The 25,355-nt window shown below is 40.7% G+C and overlaps 1 protein-coding gene across 8 annotated transcripts in view; it reads right to left on the reverse strand.

Moving 5' to 3' along the window:
- Nucleotides 1-25,355, reverse strand: part of LOC127618560 (zinc finger protein 501-like) — a 346,529-nt gene that overhangs the window by 6,017 nt on the left and 315,157 nt on the right. The window contains exons 3-4 of one of the 8 annotated variants that reach the window (XM_052091080.1): nt 3,993-4,154; nt 3,389-3,896 (exon numbers count right to left, since the gene is read on the reverse strand). The exons of 6 other annotated variants lie outside the window; for them this stretch is intronic. In XM_052091080.1, coding sequence (XP_051947040.1) covers nt 3,389-3,896; nt 3,993-4,154 — 670 coding nt within the window. Of the gene's footprint in view, nt 1-3,388; nt 3,897-3,992; nt 4,155-16,702; nt 17,513-25,355 lie in introns of all 8 variants that reach the window. One more of the 8 variants, XM_052091079.1, reaches the window with a different exon arrangement.

The following is a 25,355-nucleotide window of genomic DNA, read 5'->3' on the forward strand; positions in this document are numbered from 1 at the left end:
ACACTAGGGGTCCAATTTAAATCACGGCATGCACTGAGCCATGTACGTGTACTGCTGACACAAGAGCGGGCAGGTATTTTACGTTCAAAGGCGACCAGTTGTGTCGGACTACACGTACCCTTCCCCAATGCCCCATAAAAGTCATCGGAATCCTTCTGGTTGCCCTAAACAGGGGAACAAGGCGACGCTTGCCAAACAGGGAACGGGCCGAGCCTAGCAGGGCCTCTTTTCTCTCTATGTTTCTCGGATAGAGCAAAATGGCTGGGGCCCTTACACGCATCGTGGGAAGGGGGTCTTACCCAGTTTCCTATACTTTCAGGGGGAAAAGACCCTGCAGAGACCACAACTGCCCAGGGCCGGGGAGGTAAAAGTGGCAATCACATGGGCCACTCAGGTCACATGTGGAAAAATGGCGCGGTGGTAGATTCAGCCTCAAGGAGGGGGGAGTTGCTACAACACGGTGACTGGAGGGCAGCTGGACTGCCTAAGGGAGACGCGGGTCCACTCATAAGGGGACCGTACCGTGAAAAACACACAAGAGGAGTCCACACAGGATTCCCCACCTGTGGAGCACCTATTCCAGTACAGGGTAGAAATGAGTTCCCGCAGTGGATTGGGTGGGCAAATTCCTCCGCTGAATTGCGGACCCATAGGGAAATAGCTCTTTTACTGAGAATGTGGGTACCGCAGCCCCGTCTAAAAATAAATTCAACAAAAGATTCTCCTCCCGGCCATCCATTGGAACTAACGTCTTTGTCCCTTGGTCGATCATCTCTGGAGCGCCTGGGAGCCTTGCGGGTCCTCGAGGGGGTACGTGAGAAGGGGGGCATCGACTTTCTGCGGGGTGCTCCTCGCGTGGGCTGAGAGCTGGGCCCAGGTTGCGGCAGAGCAGGGCATTTCTTTGCCGCAGGAGGACACCCTCAGTGAGCAGACGGGGCATGGCCCATGGCGGCAGGTTTGTGGCGGGGCAGGATATGCGAGATGGCCTCCGTCTGTTTCTTCACCGCGGAGAACTGCTGGGTCAAGTCCTCGACGGTGTCGCCGAAGAGGCCGAACTGGGAGACAGGGGCGTTGAGGAAGCGCACTTTGTCGGTCTCACACATCTTGACCAAGTTCAGCCACAGATGCCCGAGTGACTGCGCTGTGACCTTTGTGGCTCTGAGGGCGAGGTCGGTCACTGACCGCAGTTCCTGCAGCATGCCGGGATCAAGGCTACCCACGTGCAGATCTTTCAGTGGCTTGGCCTGGTGGACTTGCAGAAGGGCCATGGCATGCAGGGCGGAAGCAGCGTGTCCAGTTGTCCTACATGCCTTGGAGGAGAGTACAGGATGACCCTGCCAGGTGGTAGGGTTTCCAGGACACAGGTGGTGTGCAACAGCCCTGTCCACCTGGGGAATCGCCTTGTACCCGTGGGCCGCTCTGCCTTCAAGGGTAGCGAGAGCGGATGAGCTAATGGCTTTGTGACATGTCGAGAGGGGTGCCCTCCATGCAGATGTCAGCTCATCATGCACTTCCGGGAAAAACAGGACCGGGGGAGTCCTCAGCGTCAGACGCCGCGCTCTCCGATGCAACGGTGAGATCATCCACCTCGAGCTCTAGAGGATAGGCAGGCTGGCTGTAGGGCGAGCCGCTGTTGCCTCGATCACGGACGGGAGTGAACGAGCGTGCCGTTGGGCGGGTGGTCCGAGGGGGCGTACCTGGCAGGGCTGCACCCACTGCCGTCCCCAGATTGCCTCCATCGCCAGCCGCAGCGTCCTCAATCCCATAGGGAGCAGCAGCAATGCGTGGGACGGCTGGAGTGGCGTGCTTTCTATTGAAAGTGAGCCGCGACCGCAACGTTGCCTTGGTCATGTTCTCGCAGTGAGAACATGAACCATCCACAAACCCTGCCTCGGTGTGATCGCAACCCAGACACACGATACATCGCCTGTGGCCGCCTGAAGCGGAGAGCACTCTACCGCATCCAGGAACTACACGGGGCGAAATGGCATCATTACAAAGACCCGTCCTGAAAAGGACGTTCAATGCCAGCTGTGTATTGCTCTTTCAGAGAAAATCACTCTTTTAAATAAAAGTTTTTACGCTGTTGAAGCGCCCAGGGGCAAACTGCACTGCCGTGCAGAGAAGGAGAAAAGCCACTGAAGTGCGCCGTAGATCCAACAACAGGCAAAGCATCAGAGGAACAGGAACGGGTGTGTAACTCGCAGCTGACTGCAACACGACCATCGGCTCCGAAGAAAATTTCTGAATGAACTCAACGTATTTCTCCACCTTTGTACCTGTATGTCCGGGGGGCGGGGTATGCAAATACTGTCTGCCTAATTCTCATTGGCCTTTTTTCGTCGAAGTGAGCGACAGACGGGGAACATACAATCAAAAGAAAAACTTGTTTTGATATTCCTGCATTCGGATTTGTGCTCCATCGAGCTGTTTGAAAGCAAGAACGTATTTTCATAATGTGTTGTGTGGTTAGTTCTCTGTATAAAATGTGCATTGCCTTTAAAGATGTAGTTTCAGCCCTCAGCTGAAAGCAGGCAGTATTTCAAGCTTGAATTGCTCTGTGGTGGGAATATCCTTATTACATACAGCCTTGCCTCCTCACAAATAAGGTCAAATATTTTTCATACTAAATAATTCAGAGTTTATCCTACCAAACATTTTCCAAACAAGTCGGTAAAGAACATCTGGGTTTGAATGCGTTAATTTAGGTTCATTTATCATGGGTGGCAAACTCTTCATTATGCGTCTATACATTATTTCAATTTTGCACCATTAATGTCTTGCACCCAGTAGCACAGACGTGACATTTGCAGTGATACTGTGAAATTTAACTTCATTTTTGCAACTAGCAATATCACTTTTTGAAAGATGGGTTTTCAACAGTTGTTTGTCAGCTTGAACATGAACACCACACCGGTGAGAAAATTATATAGTGTCAAGTCTAATAACCGCTCAACACCCCGTTGCCAGTTTATATCTCCTAGGACCACTGTCAGTAGATACTCACCAATGCTGACTGAGAGCACACCACAAGCCTTGCCGTTTCAGAGATGCTCTGACCCAGTTGTCTGGCCATAACAATTTGGGCCTTGACAAAATCGCCTTCACATTTCTCCTGCATTCAACACGTTGACTATGAAAACTGATTGATTGTTTGCTTACCATAATCTACCCAGACCTTGACATGTGGCCTTGTTAGGAGATGATCAATGTAGTCATAATATTTGGGCTCATCAGTGTATAGCACTATAATAGGGTAAAATATAGACCTAAACGAACAATTTAAAAGGGGTCTTGTTTTCATTTGTTTAAACATCTTTCTTGTGACAGATTCTGATATGACGGTCGATTGTAATAAATATTTAAAACATTACAGGAAGAAACATACCTGAATAAATAAAATCATCATCCCTCTGATCTTCATCTGCTGTGTTTTCTTCATTTATCTCCTCCTGCTTCACTTCCATCTTAACTGGTGTCTCCATCATCTGATGTTCTCCAGCATTACAGCCAGAAGCGAGAGACCCTGTGGAGGTTTGATCATCATCACCGTGTTGTTCCTCTACTGTGGTTTCTCCTCTCATCTTCATCAGTTTCCTGCAGTCCAGCAGCTTTACTGAACACATCTTCGCTGGTGTCTGCAGCGTCTGCTGTTCTCCAGCATTACAGACAGAAGTCAGAGACTCTGTGGAGGTTTGATCACCCTGATTACCGTCAGTAGAACAGAGTAAAGTGAGCTGTGAGTCCTGTGTGTCTCTGGATCTCTGTTCAGAGAGTTTGTCCAGCAGTCGCTGTGGTGTGGACTGATCTCTGCCGCTCCACACTGAATCCTGACATTCTGTGGAGGTCCCATCAGTCACACACACTGAAGATTGACAGGAAACATTTTCCAGCTCCTGACAAACACAACACAATCACATCTGTACCGTTCATCATATCACATCATTTAAAAGCTTACAATCTCAACTTTAAGGATGAAATGAATGTTTAACCTGTAACCTGTCATCTCTCTCCATCAGTTTTGTCTTCAGTGACGTCACCTCTTTCTTCAGCTGAGAGATTTCTGTGATGAAATCATCAATATCCAGCATGGACAGATCAGTTCCTACTGATTTACAGCAGATCACATCCACCTGCTCTCTCATGATGAACATCTGAACACAAAAACGTCATCATTATAATAAACTGACATTCATCAGACTCAAAAAAGATTATTATAGGATTATGCACAATATCTTTGTTGAAATAACTATATGTGAGATGATATAAATATAATTGTGTGCTTTGTGTTTAGTTTAATTTTCCTGACAGAAGGAATATTATCCCTGATATCACACATTCATCACCGAGATGTCTATTTAATGTGTTTTAACATCTTTAACCTTTTTTATCTCATCTGAAATGTCTCTTTAAGACGTCTAATGTCGGATGTCATTAGACATTCAGCAGATGTCTTTGAGATGTTTATGATTTAAAATGTTTGTAAATCTGATACTTTTAAGATGTTTAGATGTTAATTCAATTGTGATGCTTTCCAGATTAAAAGATCTGGCTTTATTCAACATATAATCACCTTCGTTGGACTCATTTATAAACAGCAGCCTTAATTAAAGAGCTCATATATCAGAAATTACACATAATATTCTCAGATTTATGCTTGTTTCTCCTGAAACTGAATAAATTACATTAGAGTCCGTCACAAAACCACCACATACAACGATACGCGTCGTTTACGACCATTAAAACTCGAAAGAGAGAAAACATGCATAAAAAATACACACAAAAATAACAAGAAATCTCACAAATTACCTAAAACATACCAAACTAAGCGTTCAAACGGTGAGTTCTTCTTTTGTTTAATGAAGGTTTGCAAAACAACGTATGGTGATTTCCCGCGAACTACCGGACTGGAGTGTGGAGGAGTTCTTCTTCTTCTTTGGTGTATTACGGCAGTTGGGATCCAAACTGTTGCATTACTGCCACCTACTGTCTTTCTTTAACTTAGTCCTTGTTAATTAGATTCGTCTTTCCAGTCCAGTCCTCCTTAGGAAATTAATAAAATATTTCCTTCCTTGATCATTATTTCCACATTCAACAATATTTTGATATATACTATATAGATTTATTTTATATATATATATATATATATATATATATATATATATATATATATATATATATATATATATATATATATATATATATATATTAAATAAATCTAAATATTTTATTAATATATATATATATATATATATATATATATATATATATATATATATATATATGACCACCAAAGTAGACAAAGAGCTGCTTAGAATGTCTAAAGCTCTGCGTGCGGTCAAAGCACGCACCGGACACAGCAACAAAGGGGCTGCAGGAATGAAAGCACTGACCTAACTGTGCACCTCTGTGGGTCTTCAGCCCAGGAACAACACCAATTTGCGAGCAAGCGCCACTTCAGGGCGTAAAGTTGCCTGGTAGAAGGAGCTCTGGCTTGGTTGATCGTGTCTACGACAGCAGGTGGTAGATCAGCTAGATCTTCCGCATCCCGTCCAGGGGCCAGACGTGGAGGTTCCAGAGGTCTGGGTACGGATGCCAGAGCATGCCCCGTCCCTGAGAAAGAAGGTCCTTCCTCAGGGGAATTTGCCAAAGGAGGAGACGACAGGCGAGTTGTGACATGTGATGGGAGTGTACGCTGCCTTGGTGATTTATGTACGCTACCGTGGTGAAACCTCCGCAGGGCAAAAATACAGCCAACAACTTGCGGCAGCGTTCCCGTTGCACACGGCGCCACCAACCCAATTTGGAGGTGTCTGTGGTGACCAGGATGCGTCGGGACACCTGCTGCCAGGGGACTCCTTTCTGTAGAAAGCAGAGGTCTGTCCAGGCTTTGAACATTTGGTGGCAGGCAGGGGTAATAACCACACGGTGCATGCCACGGCGCCATGCTTTTCTCGGGACTCGAGTCTGGAGCCAGTGCTGAAGCGATCTCATATGCATCAACCCAAGCGTCGTGACCACCGCGGAGGACGCCATATGCCCCAGGAGCCTCTGGAAAGGTTTTAAAGGGGCCGCTGTGCCCAGCCTGAACGTGGTGAGGCATTTCAGCACTGACTGCATGCGCTCGTTGGTGAGGCGCGCTGACATTGAGACTGAGTCTAACTCCATGCCGAGAAAAGAGATGCTCTGAACCGGGGTGAGCTTGCTCTTTTCGCAGTTGACCTGAAGCCCTAAACGGCTGAGGTGCCAGAGCACCTGGTCCCTATGGGCGCATAGTAACTCTCGGAAGTGGGCCAGGACGAGCCAGTCGTCAAGGTAGTCGAGTATGCGGATGCCTGCTTCCCGGAGCGGGGTAAGGGCTGCCTCTGCGATCTTCGTAAGGATGTGAGGAGATAGGGACATGCCGAAGGGGAGGACCTTGTACTGATATGCCTGGCCGTCGAATGCGAACCATAGAAAGGGTCGATGTCGAGGCAATATTGAGACGTGGAAGTACTGTCCTTCAGGTCTACCGCTGCGAACCAATCTAGATGCTGTTTTTGCATGAGCATTTTGAACGGGAGTTTGTGCAAGGTCCGGTTGAAAACTCAGAAGTCCAAGATCGGTCGTAAGCCACCACCTTTCTTGGGTAAGATGAAGTAAGGGCTGTAGAAACCCTTCTTCATCTCGGTTGGAGGGACAGGCTCTATTGCGTCTTTGAGTAAGAGAGTCGCGATTTCCGCACGCAGGGATTTGGCATCTTCACCGTATACTGCGGTAAAGCGGACGCCCCGAAGGGGGGGGGGTGGCCTGGCAAATTTAATTGCATAACTGAGTCGAATGGTCCTGGCCAGCCTGCGTGACGGATTGGGAAGTGAGAGCCACGCGTCCAAACTCCGAGCTAGGGGCACTAAGGGGACGATTATTCTTGACGTACCCAGCGGGGCTTCGCAACTGGGCAGAGAAGGTAATGTGGTGTCGGGAGGCAAGGGTGCGTCCCGAGGCTCTGGTGCTGAGAGAAGACTTGAAGCACTTACCTTGCTCCGCACACCCGGCAGTGGGCAGGTTAGTGACTGAGGAGGAGGTCCCGTGGAGGCATCCTCTGGACTCGTCAGAACCAGCCGGCCGGGGAACAGTCGTGGGGCTGAAGATGAGGTCCGCATCCAACATGTCGGGATTGTTGAGGTGTGGCAGCAGAGTGCCGTGAGAACGGCATTTGCGGGCCAGGTGACCCAGAGACAAAGGAAATAGCTCTTTTATTGAGAATGTGGGTACCGCAGCCCGAAGGGGGTGTGGCAAAGGAAATAAATTCAACTGAGGATTCTCCTCCCGGCCCTCCACCAGGGGACGGAGTGGTCTTCTTACCAGCTCCGGAGCGAACGTCTTGGTCTCTGGGTCGGGCGTCTCAGGACTGCTTGGGAGCCTTCTGGGTCCTCGGAGGGGTCCGTGCGCTTCCTGCGGGGCGCTCGACGCAGAGGCTGAGAGCTGGGCCCGGGTTGAGGCGGAGCTGCGCGTTTTTTGAAAGCCGCAGGAGGACGCCCTCAGTGAGTAGATGGAGCGTGGCCCATGGCGGCAGGTTTGCAGTGGGGCAGGATGTAAGATATGGCCTCCGTTTGCTTCTTCACAGCTGAGAACTGCTGGGAGAAGTCCAGTAGTCCGAAAAGACCGAACTGGGAGACAGGTGCATACATATTTATATATAAACAAATATAAATATATGTACAACAAAGTAAGCATACCTCTTAAAGTGTAGATCTTTGCAGATATTTTGCAAATTTATTGCTCATATTTGATGTGAGTTTATTGTGTTTTAATGCCTTCCCCAAATTATTCTCAAGAAAAAGAGAAAAACTCTTTGCTTTGACAAGCGCTGTTTCTGCTATTCTTTAATCAAAGTAAGCCTCAAAGTCTCAAATAGCCACAAAGTAATTTTTTCATGACTTATTTTCTGCATTTTTATCAGGCATGAGCATTATTCAGCAAGCCACTCTTCAGCTCCCTGCAGTACAAATAAATTATGCAAATGACTACTACTAGTACTGCTCATAGCTTTACTGCAGATTTTATATATACTACTGTTATTGTATTTGTTGTAACTTTTGTTGTCATTTTGTGATTATTCAGATTGCATCTTATACTTTTAATATGTTGTCTTTGGTTGTCACCATTCTTGTGATTTGTATGTCAAATAATTAGGTCCACGCAAGGTACAGAATTGATGCAAACAATGATGGGAAGGTCAGATCAGTTTACTGACTTGGATCTTTGAGTCTCATTCAGCAAAATTAGCAAATTTCTATTCAAGTAATTGTCAATTTGAGCAGAATTAAATTGAAATGTTACATTTTCAATAGCAAGATCTCCCTCAACACATCTTCTTACACCAACTTTGATTATAGTCTCTGTTCCAGTAAGAAAACAATGATAATGCAGCCAAGGACAAATGATGAGAAACAGAAAGCATTGTTCACCTCTGGAATCTTCTTCTCTAAGTTGTTTATATAGCGTATATGGCAGTCATGTGACAAAAGACCGAACAATTCGGACCAGATGACTCGAGAGGTGAACTAATCATTTCTGTTTCCTGTGTGAGCAATGTATAGCATTATATATGGCTGTCACGTGACAAAAGAAAAAACGACTCTGAGCAAAAGAGCTGAAAGGTAAACAAAAGATTTCTGTTTCCTGTACAGCATGTGGTTTTCACATAACAAAAAAAGGCTTCCGATGGCCAGTCCGCCCTTACTCTATAAGAGGTTAGGGGTATGTTCTCCAACCCTGCAGGGAACATTCTTTTTCCTTAAATAAAACTTTCATGGAGAACGTTAGAATATCTGTTTTGGGAACCAAAAACAAACATTCCCAGAACATCCTGGGAAACAAAAATTGTGAACTGGGATTCCCCCCACAATTAATTGCACAATTAGGCAATGCTGGATGGAAACACATGCCCTTCTGTATTTTTTGACACCTTACAGAAACAAACATTATTATGGGAACGGCTGCTGCTCTTGCTGCACTTCTGTGTTCCGTGTCTTGAAGGAAATGGGCCGAGCACATTTGGGTGCATTCTTGGGTGTGAAGAGGAGGCCAGCATGGCCTCTGGAGATGACAACAGGAGTTGAGGTGAGTGAGTGTTGTTTAAAGTTAAACTCCACTTGAGTGCTTGTTTGCAATCTCTTTTTCTTGAGCTTTGTGGCCCCATACACTCAGTTTCCATGGGCTGCTCAACTTATGACTTTACATTTAAAGCTGCATTAAAGTAGAATTTTCAGAAATATGTCGAAGTGGCTTACATTTGCTTACACTGATTCCTAGTGGCTTGGATGCTTCATAATTCAAATACAGTAGTTTTCAGTTACCAATGCTATCGCAGAAGTTCACTATGCACAGTAAACCAGGATTAATCTAATCCATGAATGAAAGTGTCCAATAACAGGGCAGTTACTGATTTTATCGAGTAGTTTTCAGCTGGTCATGTGATGCTAACATGGCTGCCCCCATGAGGCACCACTGCTCCATGTAGAAAGAGCTTATATAAGGTTACTGCTGTAAGGGGGTCCACCTATCAGCCCAAGGATGGATGTTCTGTCCAGGGCCGGTGCTACCTATAGGCGAACTAGGCAGTTTCCTAGGGCCTCGGCCTTGGAGGCGGGGCCTCCAAAACATACACATGCTTACCCACCAATCAAGAGCAGCAAAATACTATGCTGTTTGTCCATTGGATATAACAATTGTCATTCACCTGTAGTTAAACCAATTAATATCACCATTTACATGCGAGTCACTCCCAACCTCTGAATTTATGAATGAAGAGATTGTAGATGAACTGATGATCAGTACAACAAAATGATTAAATCAAATGGCAAATTATCAATTATCCACTTCAATAGCAGAAGCCTGTATGCCAACTTTAATAACATTAAGGATTATTTACATAGATTTTCACAACCATTTAAAATTATAGCTATATCTGAAACATGGATTAACTCGGAAAAACGGATGGACTTTGAGATGGATGGTTATGAATTTACATATAACAATAGACAAAATAAGGTTGGAGGAGGAGTAGCAATATATGTGGATAAGACTCTGAACTTTAAGGTGCTGGAAAATATGACAGCTGTGGTTGATAATTTATTAGAATGTATTACAATAGAATCATATATGGAAAAATCAAAAAATGTCATCATAAGTTGTGTATATAGATCACCGGGTTCAAATATAGAACAATTTAAGGACTGGATGGAGTGTATGTTTACAAAAATAAGCTATAAAAACATTTTTATATGTGGGGATTTCAATATTGACCTGTTGAATCCTAATAAACATAAAATTACTGATGAATTTATTAATACAATGCATAGTATGAGTCTATTTCCGATAATAACCAGACCAAGTAGAATTACATCTTATTGTGCCACCATAATTGACAATATTTTTACTAATAATATCGAGAACAACACAGTGAATGGTTTATTAATTATTGATATTAGTGACCATCTACCAGTTTTTACTGTATATGATTGCTGAATATAGGATTAAAAAGCCCGATAAGCAAACAGAATTTAGAAGGGTGAGGTCAGAGGAATCTATTAACAATCTGAAAAAAGATCTGCTGGCACAGAACTGGGATATAATATATCAGGAAAAAGATATTAAGAATGCATATGACAACAATTGTCCAGTAAAAGAATATAGCAGAAAATTAAGGTATACTAATTGCCCATGGATCACTAAGGGAATACAGAACGCATGTAAAAAGAAAAATACACTGTATAGAGAATTCATAAGACGGGGAACCATAGAGACAGAAAACAAGTATAAAAAATATAAAAATAAGTTAACTCAAATTATAAGGGCTTGCAAGAAGGAGTATTATAAGAACAAAATAAATAATAATATAAACAATATTAAAGGAATATGGGATACATTGAATAGTATTATAAGAAATAGTCCTAGACAGATAGGTTATCCTAAGTACTTTATTGACAAGGATAAGGAAAATTATGATATGGAGAATGTGGCCAACAGTTTCAATCAGTTCTTTGTAAATGTGGGACCTGATCTAGCCGCAAAAATCCCTGATCCTGGGTCATCGGAAGGTCATTGTAATAAATTAATAGAGAGAAATCAAAGCTCAATGTTTCTCAGGCCAGTGGATGAGAATGAAATATTGGAAATTGTGAGCAATTGTAAGAACAAAAAGTCTACTGATTACAATGACATTGACATGACTATAGTGAGAAATGTCATTGAGGAGATCTCAAAACCATTGACATATATTTGTAACTTATCATTTCAAACAGGTTCATTTCCAAACAAAATGAAAACAGCCAAAGTCATACCTCTGTATAAAAATGGGAGCAAATACCACTTCACAAACTACAGACCTGTCTCCTTACTTCCACAATTTTCCAAAATTCTTGAAAAAGTCTTTAACAATAGATTAGATACATTCTTGGATAAACATCAATTACTCACTGACGGTCAGTATGGATTCAGACTAAATAGATCTACATCAATGGCAATAATAGAATCAATAGAGGAAATCACAAGTGCCCTGGATCATAAAAATTATGTAATGGGGGTATTTGTTGACCTTAAAAAGCTTTTGATACAATCGACCATGACATACTAATAAAAAAACTGGAAAGGTATGGTATCAGGGGATAGTATTAGACTGGGTGAGGAGTTATCTAAGTAAGAGACAGCAGTTTGTGAAGTTGGGAAGCTCCAGGTCAGTATGTTTGGACATTGCTTGTGGTATCCCCAGGGGTCAGTGTTGGGACCAAAATTATTTATTTTGTATATTAATGACATATGTTCTGTATCTAAGTTGTTGAAGATGGTTTTATTTGCAGACGATACCAATATATTTTGTTCAGGTGAAAACTTACAGCAACTGGTGAAGGATGTCACTAAAGAAATGAATAAATTAAAAATATGGTTTGATAGTAATAAATTATCATTAAATTTAAATAAAACTAAAATAATGTTATTTGGGAATTGTAATATGAATATTCAGGTGAACATACAAATAGACGGGGTTATAATTGATAGAGTTCATGAAAATAAGTTTCTTGGGGTAATTATAGATGACATAATCAGTTGGAAATCACACATTAATCATGTACAATCTAAACTATCAAGATCAATTGCAGTAATAAATAAGGCAAAGCAGGTCCTGGATCGGAGATCACTCCACATGTTGTATTGTTCACTGGTTTTACCATATTTGATTTACTGTGTTGAGATTTGGGGACACAACTACAAAAGTTAATTACATTCACTTTCTGTTCTCCAAAAAGAGCAATAAGAATTATTCACAATGCTGAGTATAGGGAACACACTCATGCATTATTCATACAGTCAAAATTATTAAAATTCACAGATCTTGTGAAGTATCAATCAGCCCAAATAATGTTTAAAGCTAAAAATAATATATTGCCAAGAAATATTCAAATATTATTCAGGGTAAGAGAGGGAGGTTATAATTTAAGGGGACACATAACTTCAAAGTTAACAGAATTCGGACAACTAGAAAAGGTTTTTGTATCTCAAGCTCTGGAGTAAAGATATGGAATAGTCTCAATGATGAACTAAAGCAATGTCCAAACATAAATCAGTTTAAAAATAGGTATAAAGATATTGTCTTCAAGAGATACAGGGATGAAGAATGGGGTGAATAATCAATGAGTGTTTTGGGGCTAGTAATTATTTTTCATTTCTTTGTGTTATTATTATTATGTCATTTCATTTTCTGAGCTACTGATATTTCTAAGTTATTCTTCTATATTATTTATTTAATTATTATTTTCCTTGTTTAAGTAATTGATAATTTAATTAATATTATTATTTTTTTCTCTCTCTTTTTTTTTTCTTGAATTATTTTTCTTTGCTTTGGGGTATAATAAAGTAGATTTATGAATACATGGAACGTGGGTCGACTCATGGTAAGCTTTTGAATTATGGATAGGGGGTGGGATTAAATAAGTTTTTTTTCTTCTTCCCACTCCTTTTCGAATATGTAATGGACATTGACAAGAGTAAGAAAAGAAAAAAAAAAAAAAAGTCTTTGACTGTAACCATTGTAATTAATTTGTTTTATTGTGTTATTGGAATCATTTTGATTTGTTTGCTTGATTTTATTTTCTTGTCAGATGTTTTTTTGCATAAATTCGAAATAAAAAAAAAAAAATAAATAAAAAAAGAATAAAATCCAACTTTTCTGCAAATTTATCTGATGGCGCCGAAACGAACTCATCCTTCAGGGGCTGCTAAGCGTAAGGCTAAGCAGGCACGCAAAGAAAGTGCAGCTCGTGATTCAGGTATCATCTATTTTTGAGTGATTGTAATGTATTGTAAAAAATAAACTGATTCTAACGATCAGCGTCATTTTGAGATAGATCATTTGACGGTTATTTCCAGTTCAAAAGAGCGCGATCACCGTTGATGGACTGAATTCGCTTCTGACACTTTGAATCCGAGCGTATGTAGCTACAATCGATTTCCAGCCCTAGTCAGGAGCTGACTCGCAAAACACTACAGAAAAAGTAAAGTTTGTCAGTCAAAGAGCAAACGCACTATACTAAAGCATTGTTTATTATGTTTTAAAACAGTCTGTACATCTTCTAAAACGCAGATGTTTAGCCTACATTAACTGCTCTAGTCTATCATAATAGACTATAGACCATAATAGACTTAGTTTTTTTCGTTTTCCAATCATAAATACTGTTGCAATATTTATTGAAAATAAGTATGCAATCTTAAGCATATGAATAAGCACACAATTACAGTTGACGAATTAACTTGTCTTTTCACTTCCACTAGCAGCTGATTTGTGTATCATAAGGTATTTCTCTACAATACATACCTAATATGACTATATTTAGTCTATCAAAAACAAAACTGTTCATTATCCCAAATAGTGGGTTAGTGTGTTACCATAAATAAATTACTGAACAAATTACTGCAAAAAACTTCCTGACTGCTAAAAAAAAAAGATGACTTTTCAGATGATTTTTTTTTTTGTTTACCTTAATTAAAGTTACATTAATATGCACATTTAAGTAAAAATATAAAAATACTGATAACAGGTTTTGTATAAATAAAATGGTTAGGAATCATATTTGTTTTCAAGTCTTTTTTATTAAATGATGTTTTATTAACAAAGTTCGGGAGGAGCACATTCAGATAATCAACGAGATAAGAGGTATATATACTGCAGACTTACCTCTGTTCATTTACAGTTTATCAGCATCCCTCCACCGCCCCCATCTCCTCACTTTGATTTTTAATAATCTCTTATTGGATGTAAACAACACAATCCAAAATACAATGCAATCCAATGTAATACTGTGTAAATCTGGCCACAATTCAGAGCCTGGAGCCCTCCCCTGGACAGCATGCCAAATACGCATAATCTTTACTCTATTTCATTTGATGTAAGTGTGAACTGGTGAATTCTGAGAGGTGGAGGGGAGGAGGGCATGGTGGGGGGCCTCCAACATACATTTTGCCTAGGGCCTCCAAATGTCTAGAACCGGCCCTGGTTCTGTCTTATCATGCACATTAAATAATACTTTGATTATTGGATTTGAGTTACATGTTTTATAAATCTTATCATTTATTGTATTCTTTATTTCATCTGATTCCATTTATGAAAAAACCTTGTTGATGAATCTATGCTTTGAATTTAAGATTTGTATCTTATTATTTTTAGTAATTCTCTCTTCTATACTGTATTTGTTATTTCAATGTTATTTGGGTCCTGTGCCAGCCGGATGCAGGTCCTTTAACTACAAATTAGTACATTTTAGACTAAGTCCCTATAGGTTCTCGGTTTTACCTGTTTAGTCTTATTTGGCCAAGTTCTATTATAGATTCTCGACTCATCGTTTAGCCTCCATCAATTAAGTTCTGTTTTGCAGATTCTCGGTCCTACTCTTAGTATTCCCATTTAAATCTACTTGTCTAAGTCCTATTATAGGTTCTCGTTTTGCTGTTTAGCCTTTTACTTAACTAATGGGGTTCTTCTGAAGTAGCTTAATTAAGCCAACTCTGATCATAGATTTGTAGTTAATAAGAAATATACTAAAAACAGTCCTTCAGGATGAATTAAAAAGTAACAACTTATTTTACAAGGTAATAGTAATACATTCCAACAATCCAATTAAAATATATAATAAATATAATAATAAATCAATTAAGAATATAATTAATGTTGCATTAAATTCAAACATTTTCCAAACATAAGAAATTCAAATTGCAATTACTTGGTAGAAAAAAGCTACACACTTTGTCTGTGTGGGTCAGTCGGGTTGCAGAGAGACCTTTCAATTCAAATTGCAATTACCATTACCTGATAGAAAATCGGAGATCCAAATGACAGATTTCTATTATTAAAAGTACACACATTAATGTGTGGGATCGTCTGACTACAGAGAACCATGAACAATGAATGGGTCACGTTTCCTTAAATACTGCACAAACCATAAACAAAGGGAATTTGGGAGCAGTTAGGTTTGGAAGTCCTTAGGACATACCTCATTAACATACAGGCAGGGATGGGGACAGACCTCCAGAATTATACAGCATTTGGCAAAGACCTTATAACTTTGTTACCATTAGAGTTATCAACATGGGAAAGGGACCAATATACCAGTCGCAATGAGACATTTTAAATTATACCAAACATGCCTAGTTACATTATTTGTTTTGATGGTTTTCTTTGTAACATTTTCACATATACATTTGTGTGTGTGCATTGTGGGGGAGACAAGGGGGGAGAGAGAGAACAGATGAGTGAGTTTTAAAAGAATAGGCCTAAATTGGCCTGAGGTGAAATAGAGTTCAGATGTGAGATTTGTGTTTAATGGTCTTTGCTCAATAGGATGCATTGACTCAGGTGGAGATTCTCATCTGTGTTAGAGCTTTATGATGTTGGTTCTCGCAGAGTTCTTAGACTTTTACGACATCTTGATTTCAGCTTTACACTGCTATGACTGAAATCTTCATCTCACATGAATGGCCATGCAGTCATAGTAATTTAAATTTTTAAACATACTCTATTCATTTCTTTAGAAGTAAAACTTGTTTCTTGAGGAAAGATATTACTGAGTAAACCTTAAGTCATGGAAGACGTGGAGTATCATACACTAAAATATTTCCTCTGTAGTCACGGATAGTCAGCTTAAAAATATCAAACATATTTGATATCCTCAGACTAGATGGAATCATAGTCCAACACTTGCATAACCTAATTGAGTCAGAAACAATTAAGCTGAAAGTACACAAAAGTCAATGTTGATAAATGTTACAGAAAGTGGAAAAAAGCATTATAATGTGAATATTTACATTTTACACACACATGCTAATATTAATCAGTGAAAATCAAACACTAGACACATCCTCAGATTATGAAGGATTGGCTTTAATAGTGACATCAAACAAAAAAAGTTCACAGCATCACAATTTATTTTAAATTAGACAAACAGAGAAATTAATTAAAAGATACACTCAGTCATTTTTGTGTGTCGTCATGGCCTGGATGCAGCATCATGTAAAATATTAGTGAGACACATTCAACAGACGTCTGGGTGATGTACATGTGGTATCGGTGTCTTTGGGTTTATCTGACTTTCCATCTATTTACTTGATCTTGTTGGACCAGAAGATGATTTTTGCTCACTGTGAATACATGAACAATTCTTTTCCTCATGTTTCCAAAGAGTACTGGCTGCTCTGAAACTTTTCTCACATAAAGAGCAGTGGTATGGTTTTTCTCCAGTATGAATTCGCTCATGATTTTTCAGGTATATTGACTGAGTGAAACTCTTTCCACAGTGTGAGCACTTGTAAGGTCTCTCTCCAGTATGGATTCTCTTGTGTATTTTCAGGTCTTTTGACTGAGAGAAACTCTTTTCACAGTGTGAGCACTTGTAAGGTTTTTCTCCAGTATGAGTTCTTTGATGTTCTTTTAAGTTTCCTGCTGTAATAAAGGTCTTCTCACATTCAAAACACATATGAACACCCACACCGGTATGAATTATCTGGTGCTCTTTAAAATAGGATGGGTTTGCAAAACTCTTTCCACAAAAAGAACACTTGTAAGGCTTCTCAATTGTGTGAATTTTCAGATGTCGTTTCAGACCTGAATTCAAAACAAATGTTTTACCACACTGATCACATTCAAATGGTCTTTCTCCAGAGTGACAGCGGAGATGATCCTTAAAATTATTTGGATATGCAAAGCTTTTCCCACACTCATGACACGTGTAAGGCTTCTCTCCTGTGTGAATTCTCATGTGTGTATTAAGCTGACTTGTACATGTGAAAATCTTTCCACAGAGAGAACAGGTGCAAGTATTTTTGATTGCTTTTCTTTGAGGCTTTATTGATGAGAAATTATTTTTAGTCTTTAAGCCACTCAAAGAATTTCCTCCAGTTATTAAATCATGATGTTTCTGATACTGAAGTTTCTTCTCCACTTCATTCAGTTCTTGACTTTCCTCTTTCACTTCCATCAGATCTGCAATGAACAGTAAATTGACAACAAACAATTCATTATCAAATTGAATCATCAAATTTAACCCTAATTTAAATGTCAGAACACAACAAATGTCTGCAAATTTTAAATATTTAAATCATCATTTCTGAATAATAACTGCTTATCATGATTATGCATTTAATTTAGATTGAATGTGAACTACAGTCACAGAAAGTCAGTCATATATGTTTGGAACAACATAAAGGTTGGGCACATCAGTTTCCCTTACGACTCAGTCCACTTGACACTGCGTTTATTAATGAATATGGGGAGTGCCTTCACACGACCTACAGTGCATCTGGAAAGTATTCACAGCTCTTCACTTTTTCCAAATTTTGTTATGTTCCAAAATGGATTATATTCATTATTTTCCTCAAAATTCTACAAACAATATCCCATAGTGACAACATGAAAGTTTGTTTGAAATCTTTGCAAATTTATAATAATAAAAAAAAAAGTACATATACATAAGTATTCACAGCCTTTGCCATGACACTCAAAACTGAGCTCAGGTGCATCCTGTTCCCACTGATCATCCTTGAGATGTTTCTACAACTTGGGAGTCCACCTATGGTAAATTCAGTTGATTGGACATGATTTGGAAAGGCACACACCTGTCTATATAAGATCCCACAGTTAACAGTGCATGTCAGGCATGTCCAAGGAATGGACTGTAGACCTCAGAGACAAGATTGTATCGAGGCACAGATCTGGGGAAGGGTACAGAAACATTTCTGCAGAATTGAAGGTCCCAATGAGCACAGTGGCCTCCATCATCCATAAATGGAAGACGTTTGGACCCACCGGGAATCTCCCAAGAGCTGGTCGCCTGGCCAAACTAAGCGATCAGGGAAGAATGGCCTTAGTCAGGGAGGTGACTAAGAACCCGATGGTCACTCTGAAAGAGCTCCAGTGTTTCGCTGTGGAGAGAGGAGAACCTTCCAGAAAAACAACCATCTCTGCAGCACTCCACCAATCAGGCCTGTATGGTAGAGTGGCCAGACAGAAGCCACTCCTCAGTAAAAGGCACATGACAGCCCATCTGGAGTTTGCCAAAAGGCACCTGAAGGACTCCCAGACCATGAGAAACAAAATTCAGTAACAAATATTGATCTCTTTGGCCTGAATGGCAAGTGTCATGTCTGGAGGAAACCAGGCACCACTCATCACCTGGCCAATATCATCCCTACAGTGAAGCATGGTGGTGGCAGCATCATGCTGTGGGGATGTTTTTTAGTGGCAGGAACTGGGAGACTAGTCAGGATTGAGGGAAAGATAAATGCAGCAATGTACAGAGACATCCTCGATGAAATCTGCTCCAGAACGCTCTGGACCTCAAACTTGGGTAAAGGTTCTTCCAACAGGAAAATGGCGCTAAGCACACAGCCAAGATAACAAAGGAGTGGCTACGGGACAACTCTGTGAATGTCCTTGAGTTGCCCAGCCAGAGCCCAGACATGACCCTGATTGAACATCTCTGGAGAGATCTGAAAATGGCTGTGCACCGACACTCCCCATCCAACCTGATGGAACTTGAGAGGTCCTGCAAAGAAGAATGGGAGAAACTGCCCAAAAACACCTGTGCCAAGCTTGTAGCATGAAATTTTTCTCTTACCACTACTACGCTGATGACACGCAACTCTACTTGTCTTTCCAGCCCAACGACACCACAGTGACCGCTCGAATTGTTGCCTGTCTGGCATACATCTCAGCCTGGATGAAGGAACACCACCTGCAACTCAAACCAGCCAAGACTGAACTCCTTGTCTTTCCAGCCAACCCTGCTGTTGAACACAACATCACCGTGCAGCTGGGTCCAACTACAGTTTTGCCTTCCAAAACGGTCAGAAATCTAGGGGTAACCATTGATGATGAGCTAAATTTCAAAGACCACATCTCAAAGACTGCAAGATCATGTAGATTTACACTCTACAATATCAGGAAGATAAGACCCTTCCTCTCTGTACATGCCACACAACTGCTCGTTCAGTCACTTGTCATAACTAGACTGGATTACTGTAACTCTCTCATTGCAGGCCTTCCTGCATGTGCAATTAGACCTCTCCAAATGATCCAGAATGCAGCAGCACATCTGGTCTTTAATGAACCTAAGAGAGCACATGTTACACCACTCTTTGTCTCTCTCCACTGGCTGCCGGTTCATGCACGTGTAAGACTGGCACCAAATTGTCTGCATCACCTCCGGGAAAAGCAAAGAACTTGCGAGAACCAACATCATAAAGACTCTCACACAGATGAACATCTCCATCCAAGATAACACTCCCTACATGCTAAGGACATAAAAAGCAAATCCCAGATTTGACCTCTATCTCACCTAAGGGCAAGTTAGAATGACCAATCCTTTTCTGTACTGTAAGAGGATTTCTGTTCATACATGTTTGGTATCATTCAAGAGGTCTTAATGCAACTGGTAAAGTGGTCTCATTCCCTTTCAGTAAAAACAAATCTCCATTAAAATTTTAGAACTTAGCAAAATCCTGCACTCTAATAGAGACATGTCCCTCCCAAATTTCCCACAGGGACCACATGCTGTATGCAGATTAGGTAGCTTGTTTTTAAACATCAAAGGTCTGTGTGATTGACCTAATCAATCACAAGAATCAAAGGTCTATATACAACTCTGAATAACATGAAACACACACACCTGAAAGAACAATCGAATTGTTTGGTACATAAGGAGGGTTGGCAAGTAGCTCAGGGAATCTGCATTCAGATCTCCCACAACACTGTTGTGTAGGCTCTCTACCAGGTATGCAAACCTTATTACTTATGTCTTGATAAATTGTTTAAATTCGTCTTATTATTGTCTAATTGGATTGATGAATGTATTATGTCACCTGGTAAATAAACTGTTACATTTGAATTTATTATGATTGATTCTTAAACTATTGTCTCTAGTAGATTACGTTAAGTCCTTGTTTCCGCAAATCTCTGACCAGGTTAGCAGCGGACTAAAGCCGGTTGAGTGGAGCATGGGGCACACCGACTGAGACTTTAGAGCTCCCACTAACTAATAGGCATTATTTCTAGTGTACTTAGTGTGTACAGGCTCGATAGGGAATTTCCGTTTAGTGTCGACCAAGCCTAAATAGGGTGAAGCCTAAACCTCTGGTTATTGTAATATTTTCTAGCTAAGTGTACATAGGAAACTATGGCATGATCATATAAAACTACTTTAACTTGGGTATGTTGGTCTATCTGTGTAAATGTGGTGGTCATGACCTCTGGGTAGAAATGTTACTCTAATCAAGTGTTTACTATCTAAGGGGACTAAACAAAGTACTTGTAGATAAAAGGGCAAGCTGGAGCAGCCATCTAATTAGTATTTAGTCAATTACTGTTTTAATGACCAAAACTGGCATATTTGTGACTCGTGAGATCCGCGTTCACGGCCGTGCGAGACTCTCTAAGCGACAGGAATCCGAATGAACGAGTGCAATATAAAATAGAGTTAAATATGATGATTCAATATTAAATCAAATTTAATAGTAATAACTAAGATTAGAATATTAATATATACTTAGAAACTTTTATAATTGGAGTCAGATAAAATAAACGATCTTAAGGATCTTAAAATGAATAATATTGTTGTGTAATTGGAATGAAATAACAAACTGAACGTGCTTGATAAGACAGAACACGCAGGAGACCTTCATCCACGCTGTTGGAAGCCGCCATTGGACCAATAGGTGGACCCCCCCCCTTACACACGTACTAAATTCAAGGCCCTGATGCTGGCATACAAAACAGTCACTGGGTCTGCTCCAGCATACCTAAAAACATTTATGCAGAGCTACGATCCCACCAGAAGCCTGCGGTCAGCTAAGGAATGTCGCCTTGTCGTACCAAAACAGAGAGGCACCAAAACACTTTCCCGGACTTTGTTTCATCATACCAGGTTGGTGGAATGACCTTCCCAACTCAATCCGTGAAGCTGACTCACTCTCTATCTATCTATAAATATATATATTTACAATTCTTGTTGCACTTAAATCTGTTTTGTATACTACTCTGATGCTAGTGAAACTTTGTAGTATGGCACTCTTCGTACCACTGTCTCCTTAAGATGATTCGCTTATGTTTTCCTCTTTTGTAAGTCGCTTTGGATAAAAGCGTCTGCCAAATGAATAAATGTAAATGTAAATACACAAAAAGACTTGAGGCTGTAAATGGTGCCAAAGGTGCTTCAACAAAGTATTGAGCAAAGGTTGTGAATACTTTCTAGGTTTTTTATTTTTAAAACATTTGCAAAGATTTCAAACTTCTATCACATTGTCATTATGGGGTATTGTTTTTAGATTTTTTAGGAAAATAATGAATATAATCCATCCTCTCTACCGTAATGCCGATATTCTAATTTTGGCTATGGTGTTTAAGCCCCGCCTGTTTTGGCACGAAACTGACCACTATAAAAACATGTGCACAGACACCATTTCCTTAGAATTTCTTCCTTCAAGACAGAGATCATCTCTTCTCTCAAAGACTTTTACACTTCGCCGTCGATACACACGAGTCAGCAGACGGAACCTTCACGGCATCGAGAAGACTCACCACTCCGCTGCAGTGTTCCGGTGAACATCTCTCCGCCTCGCCACTTGACACTTCGCTGGTGAACGGACCTCAGCATGTCCTGTTTGCTCAGTCAACATGACAGTTGTGGCATATATAGACAGCCAAGGCAGAATTCATTCATCGTCACTTTTTTGAATGACGCGTCACTGCCTTCTATGGAGCGAGCATCATCTTTCCCTGAGAGTGACATATATCCCAGGCCGCCTGAAGTACGGCATGGGCCTACCGTCATGCTAAGGGGTGATACTGGGGTGGATGGAGACTTCATCCACAAACTACTGAGTATTTTGGAAATATTCAGCAAAGCAGAAATCGATCTATTTGCCTCAGTGGAGAATGCTCACTGTTCCCTCTGTTATTTGAAGTTCCAAGCCCTGCTGGGAAAGGACTCAGTGGCACACAAATGGATAGCGAAATGCAAATATGCATTTCCCCCTGTATGCCTGATCCACTCTGTCATATGAAAAGTCCGAGATGACAAGGAAACGGTTCTATTAGTTGCACCGAAATGGCCTAACCAGCCATGGTTTCCAGAAATTATGGAGATGCTGTACAGCTCACCATGGGAAATACCACTGAGGAGTGATCTCCTCTCTCAGGCACAAGGCACAATCTGGCATGAACTGATGCATTCAGTCATGAACACCATTTTACAAGCCAGAGCACCGTACACAAGACACCTATATGCAATAAAATGGAAGGTGTTCACCAATTGGTATCTCGCACACAGCAAGGACCCAATAAACTCCCCCATACATGAAATTCTAATATATCTTCAAGAGCGATTAGACGCAGGACTCACCCCGTCAATGCTCAAAGTGTATGTGGCAACTATACCTGCGTATCATGCACATAAGACCGGCAAGCATGATTTAATCATAAAGTTCCTTAAAGGAGTAAGATGGTTAAACCCACCTTGGCCGGCTACAGTCCCAACTTGGGACTTAACTTTAGTCCTAAAAGCTCTATGGAATATGTTGATTTGCGCATGCTCTCCATTTAGACCGCACTGCTGCTAGCTCTGGCCTCAGTAAAACAGGTAGGTGACCTGCATGCATTATCAGTCACAATACATGTCGAGTTTGGCCCAGTCTTTCAAGAGCCACTGTCAAACCCAGAAAAGGCTATGTACCCAAGGTTCTGACCACACCCTTCAAAGTGCAGGTGGTTCACCTTCAGACCTTCTTCCCTCCTCCATCTAATTCAGATGAGGATCAATTCATTTAATTTGTTATGTCCTGTGCGGGCGCTACATGAATATGTTGAGCACACCGGCCAGTTCAGACTGTCTGATCAGCTCTTTATATGCTATGGAGGATGCACAAAAGGAATGTCTGCCTCCAAGCAAAGACTTCTCACTGGATTGTCGATGCAATTACCCTGGCTTATGAGTCGCAGGGTCAGACTTGCCCAATTGGTGTTAAAACACACTCAACTAGAGGCATGGCCTCCTCATAGGACGAATGGTGTGTTCATACAAGACATATGTTTTGCAGCAGGATGGTCCTCGCAAAACACTTTCCCAAGGTTTTACAACCTAAATATAACAGCTCTTCACAAGTCCTCTCTGTTTAGAGCACTTGCTATTCATTGGCCATATATATATATATTACTTATGCCCTTCCCTTTAAGTACGGGCTCCCCATCATTTACACAACTGCCTGCATTCAGGCCATTATAATTCCATAAAGTCACAAGTCACAAGCACTTTATTATAAAAAACTCCCTTCCCCACTGGGTTCATAAGGAGTTAGTTCATAATATGTGACTATAGTTCATATATTTGTTATGAGTGCTCTCCTCCTGGCATCACGAGGATCACTCACTGCAGCATGCTCATGTCGGTCGCCGTCCCATAAGACACCATGTTTCCTTTCTGGGAAGTTATGTCGTGTAGTGCGGCGTGAAGGTATTCTGTTCCCCATATGCATTAATAAATGCAATGTCAAGTGGATTGAGTCGTAGGGAATGTCTCGGGTTATATACTTAACCTCGGTTCCTTGAGACGAAGGGAACGAGACATTGCGAACGCTAGCCGCACTAAAAGACTACAAGAGTTCTTGAGGCACAAGAGATGCATTCCTTGATCTCAGTCAGAAATTCTGAGGAAATGGTGTCTGTACACCTGTTTTTATTATTTTACTTTTGTACAGCACTCAGAAACACGCAAGGAAGAGACTGTTAGAACAAATGACTCATTGCTCACACAGACTAATGAAGGATGCAAAGTCACAAGGTCAGGTAGAGTGAGTAAACCAGTTCAGAAACTGAATTTGTAATACTGTATGGTTACAAAATAGAATAAGAATTGAAGTTTCTAAAATGTTCTAATATCAATGTTAGTGGTTGAAGTTCAGTAAAGAAAAATAAATGTTAATAAAGGTGAGAAGCACTTTTACTGTGTTGTGTAAGTCAGGTATACAGTTAAATTTGTTAATTTAAGGAATAAGTGGGTGTTTAAGAGAACATAAGTTGGATACTTAAAACATAACATTGTGTCAATAGATGTAGAGGCAATATACTATGTTTTTAGTAATTTAGGATACCAGTTCTTCTGTTTACGAAAGGAAAGTTCTTCAGAGGGGGAGATGTCAGAGTATTGTGTATGTCACTTTAAAAAGGAAGCCTTATATGGATAAAGGAAGTAGAGAAAAAGGTGACCTTGAGGTGAGAAGTACTGGTATACTTGGAGCTCTGTTATATGTGAATGTTTCATTAATAAACTAAGTAAATAGTCATCGTCAGCCTCCTTCCTTGACAACAGCCAAAGCACAATCTTCCACTAAGCAATTAAAGGCAGGCAGTACTTTAATCCCATGCCTGCGTGAAATTTGGTCAAAACTTTGACTAGGCGCCGCCATAGCCATCCAGCCGATGGCGTCCTCTTCGTTTATACTTCGACTGCCTTAATGTACTTCAGTCACAGTACTTTTATTTTCTTATCAATCAAATCAAATCACTTTATTGTCACACTACCATGTACACACAATATAGAATACACAACATACAATATAATAAGTAGAGAGTATATGAAATATATATATATATATATATAAGTAGTTGTATTGTGGAGAATATATTCGACAGTCCAGTGTGAGATTATAGATTAATAAAGTGCAGTGCTGATTATTGATCCTGATAGATCAAATGTTCAACAGTCTGACTGCTTGGGGGAAGAAGCTATCATGTAGTCGGCTGGTGTTGGTCCTGATGCTGCGATACCGCCTGCCTG

The sequence above is a fragment of the Xyrauchen texanus genome, chromosome 25, assembly GCF_025860055.1.
Source record: "Xyrauchen texanus isolate HMW12.3.18 chromosome 25, RBS_HiC_50CHRs, whole genome shotgun sequence".
Classification (NCBI taxonomy): domain Eukaryota; kingdom Metazoa; phylum Chordata; class Actinopteri; order Cypriniformes; family Catostomidae; genus Xyrauchen; species Xyrauchen texanus.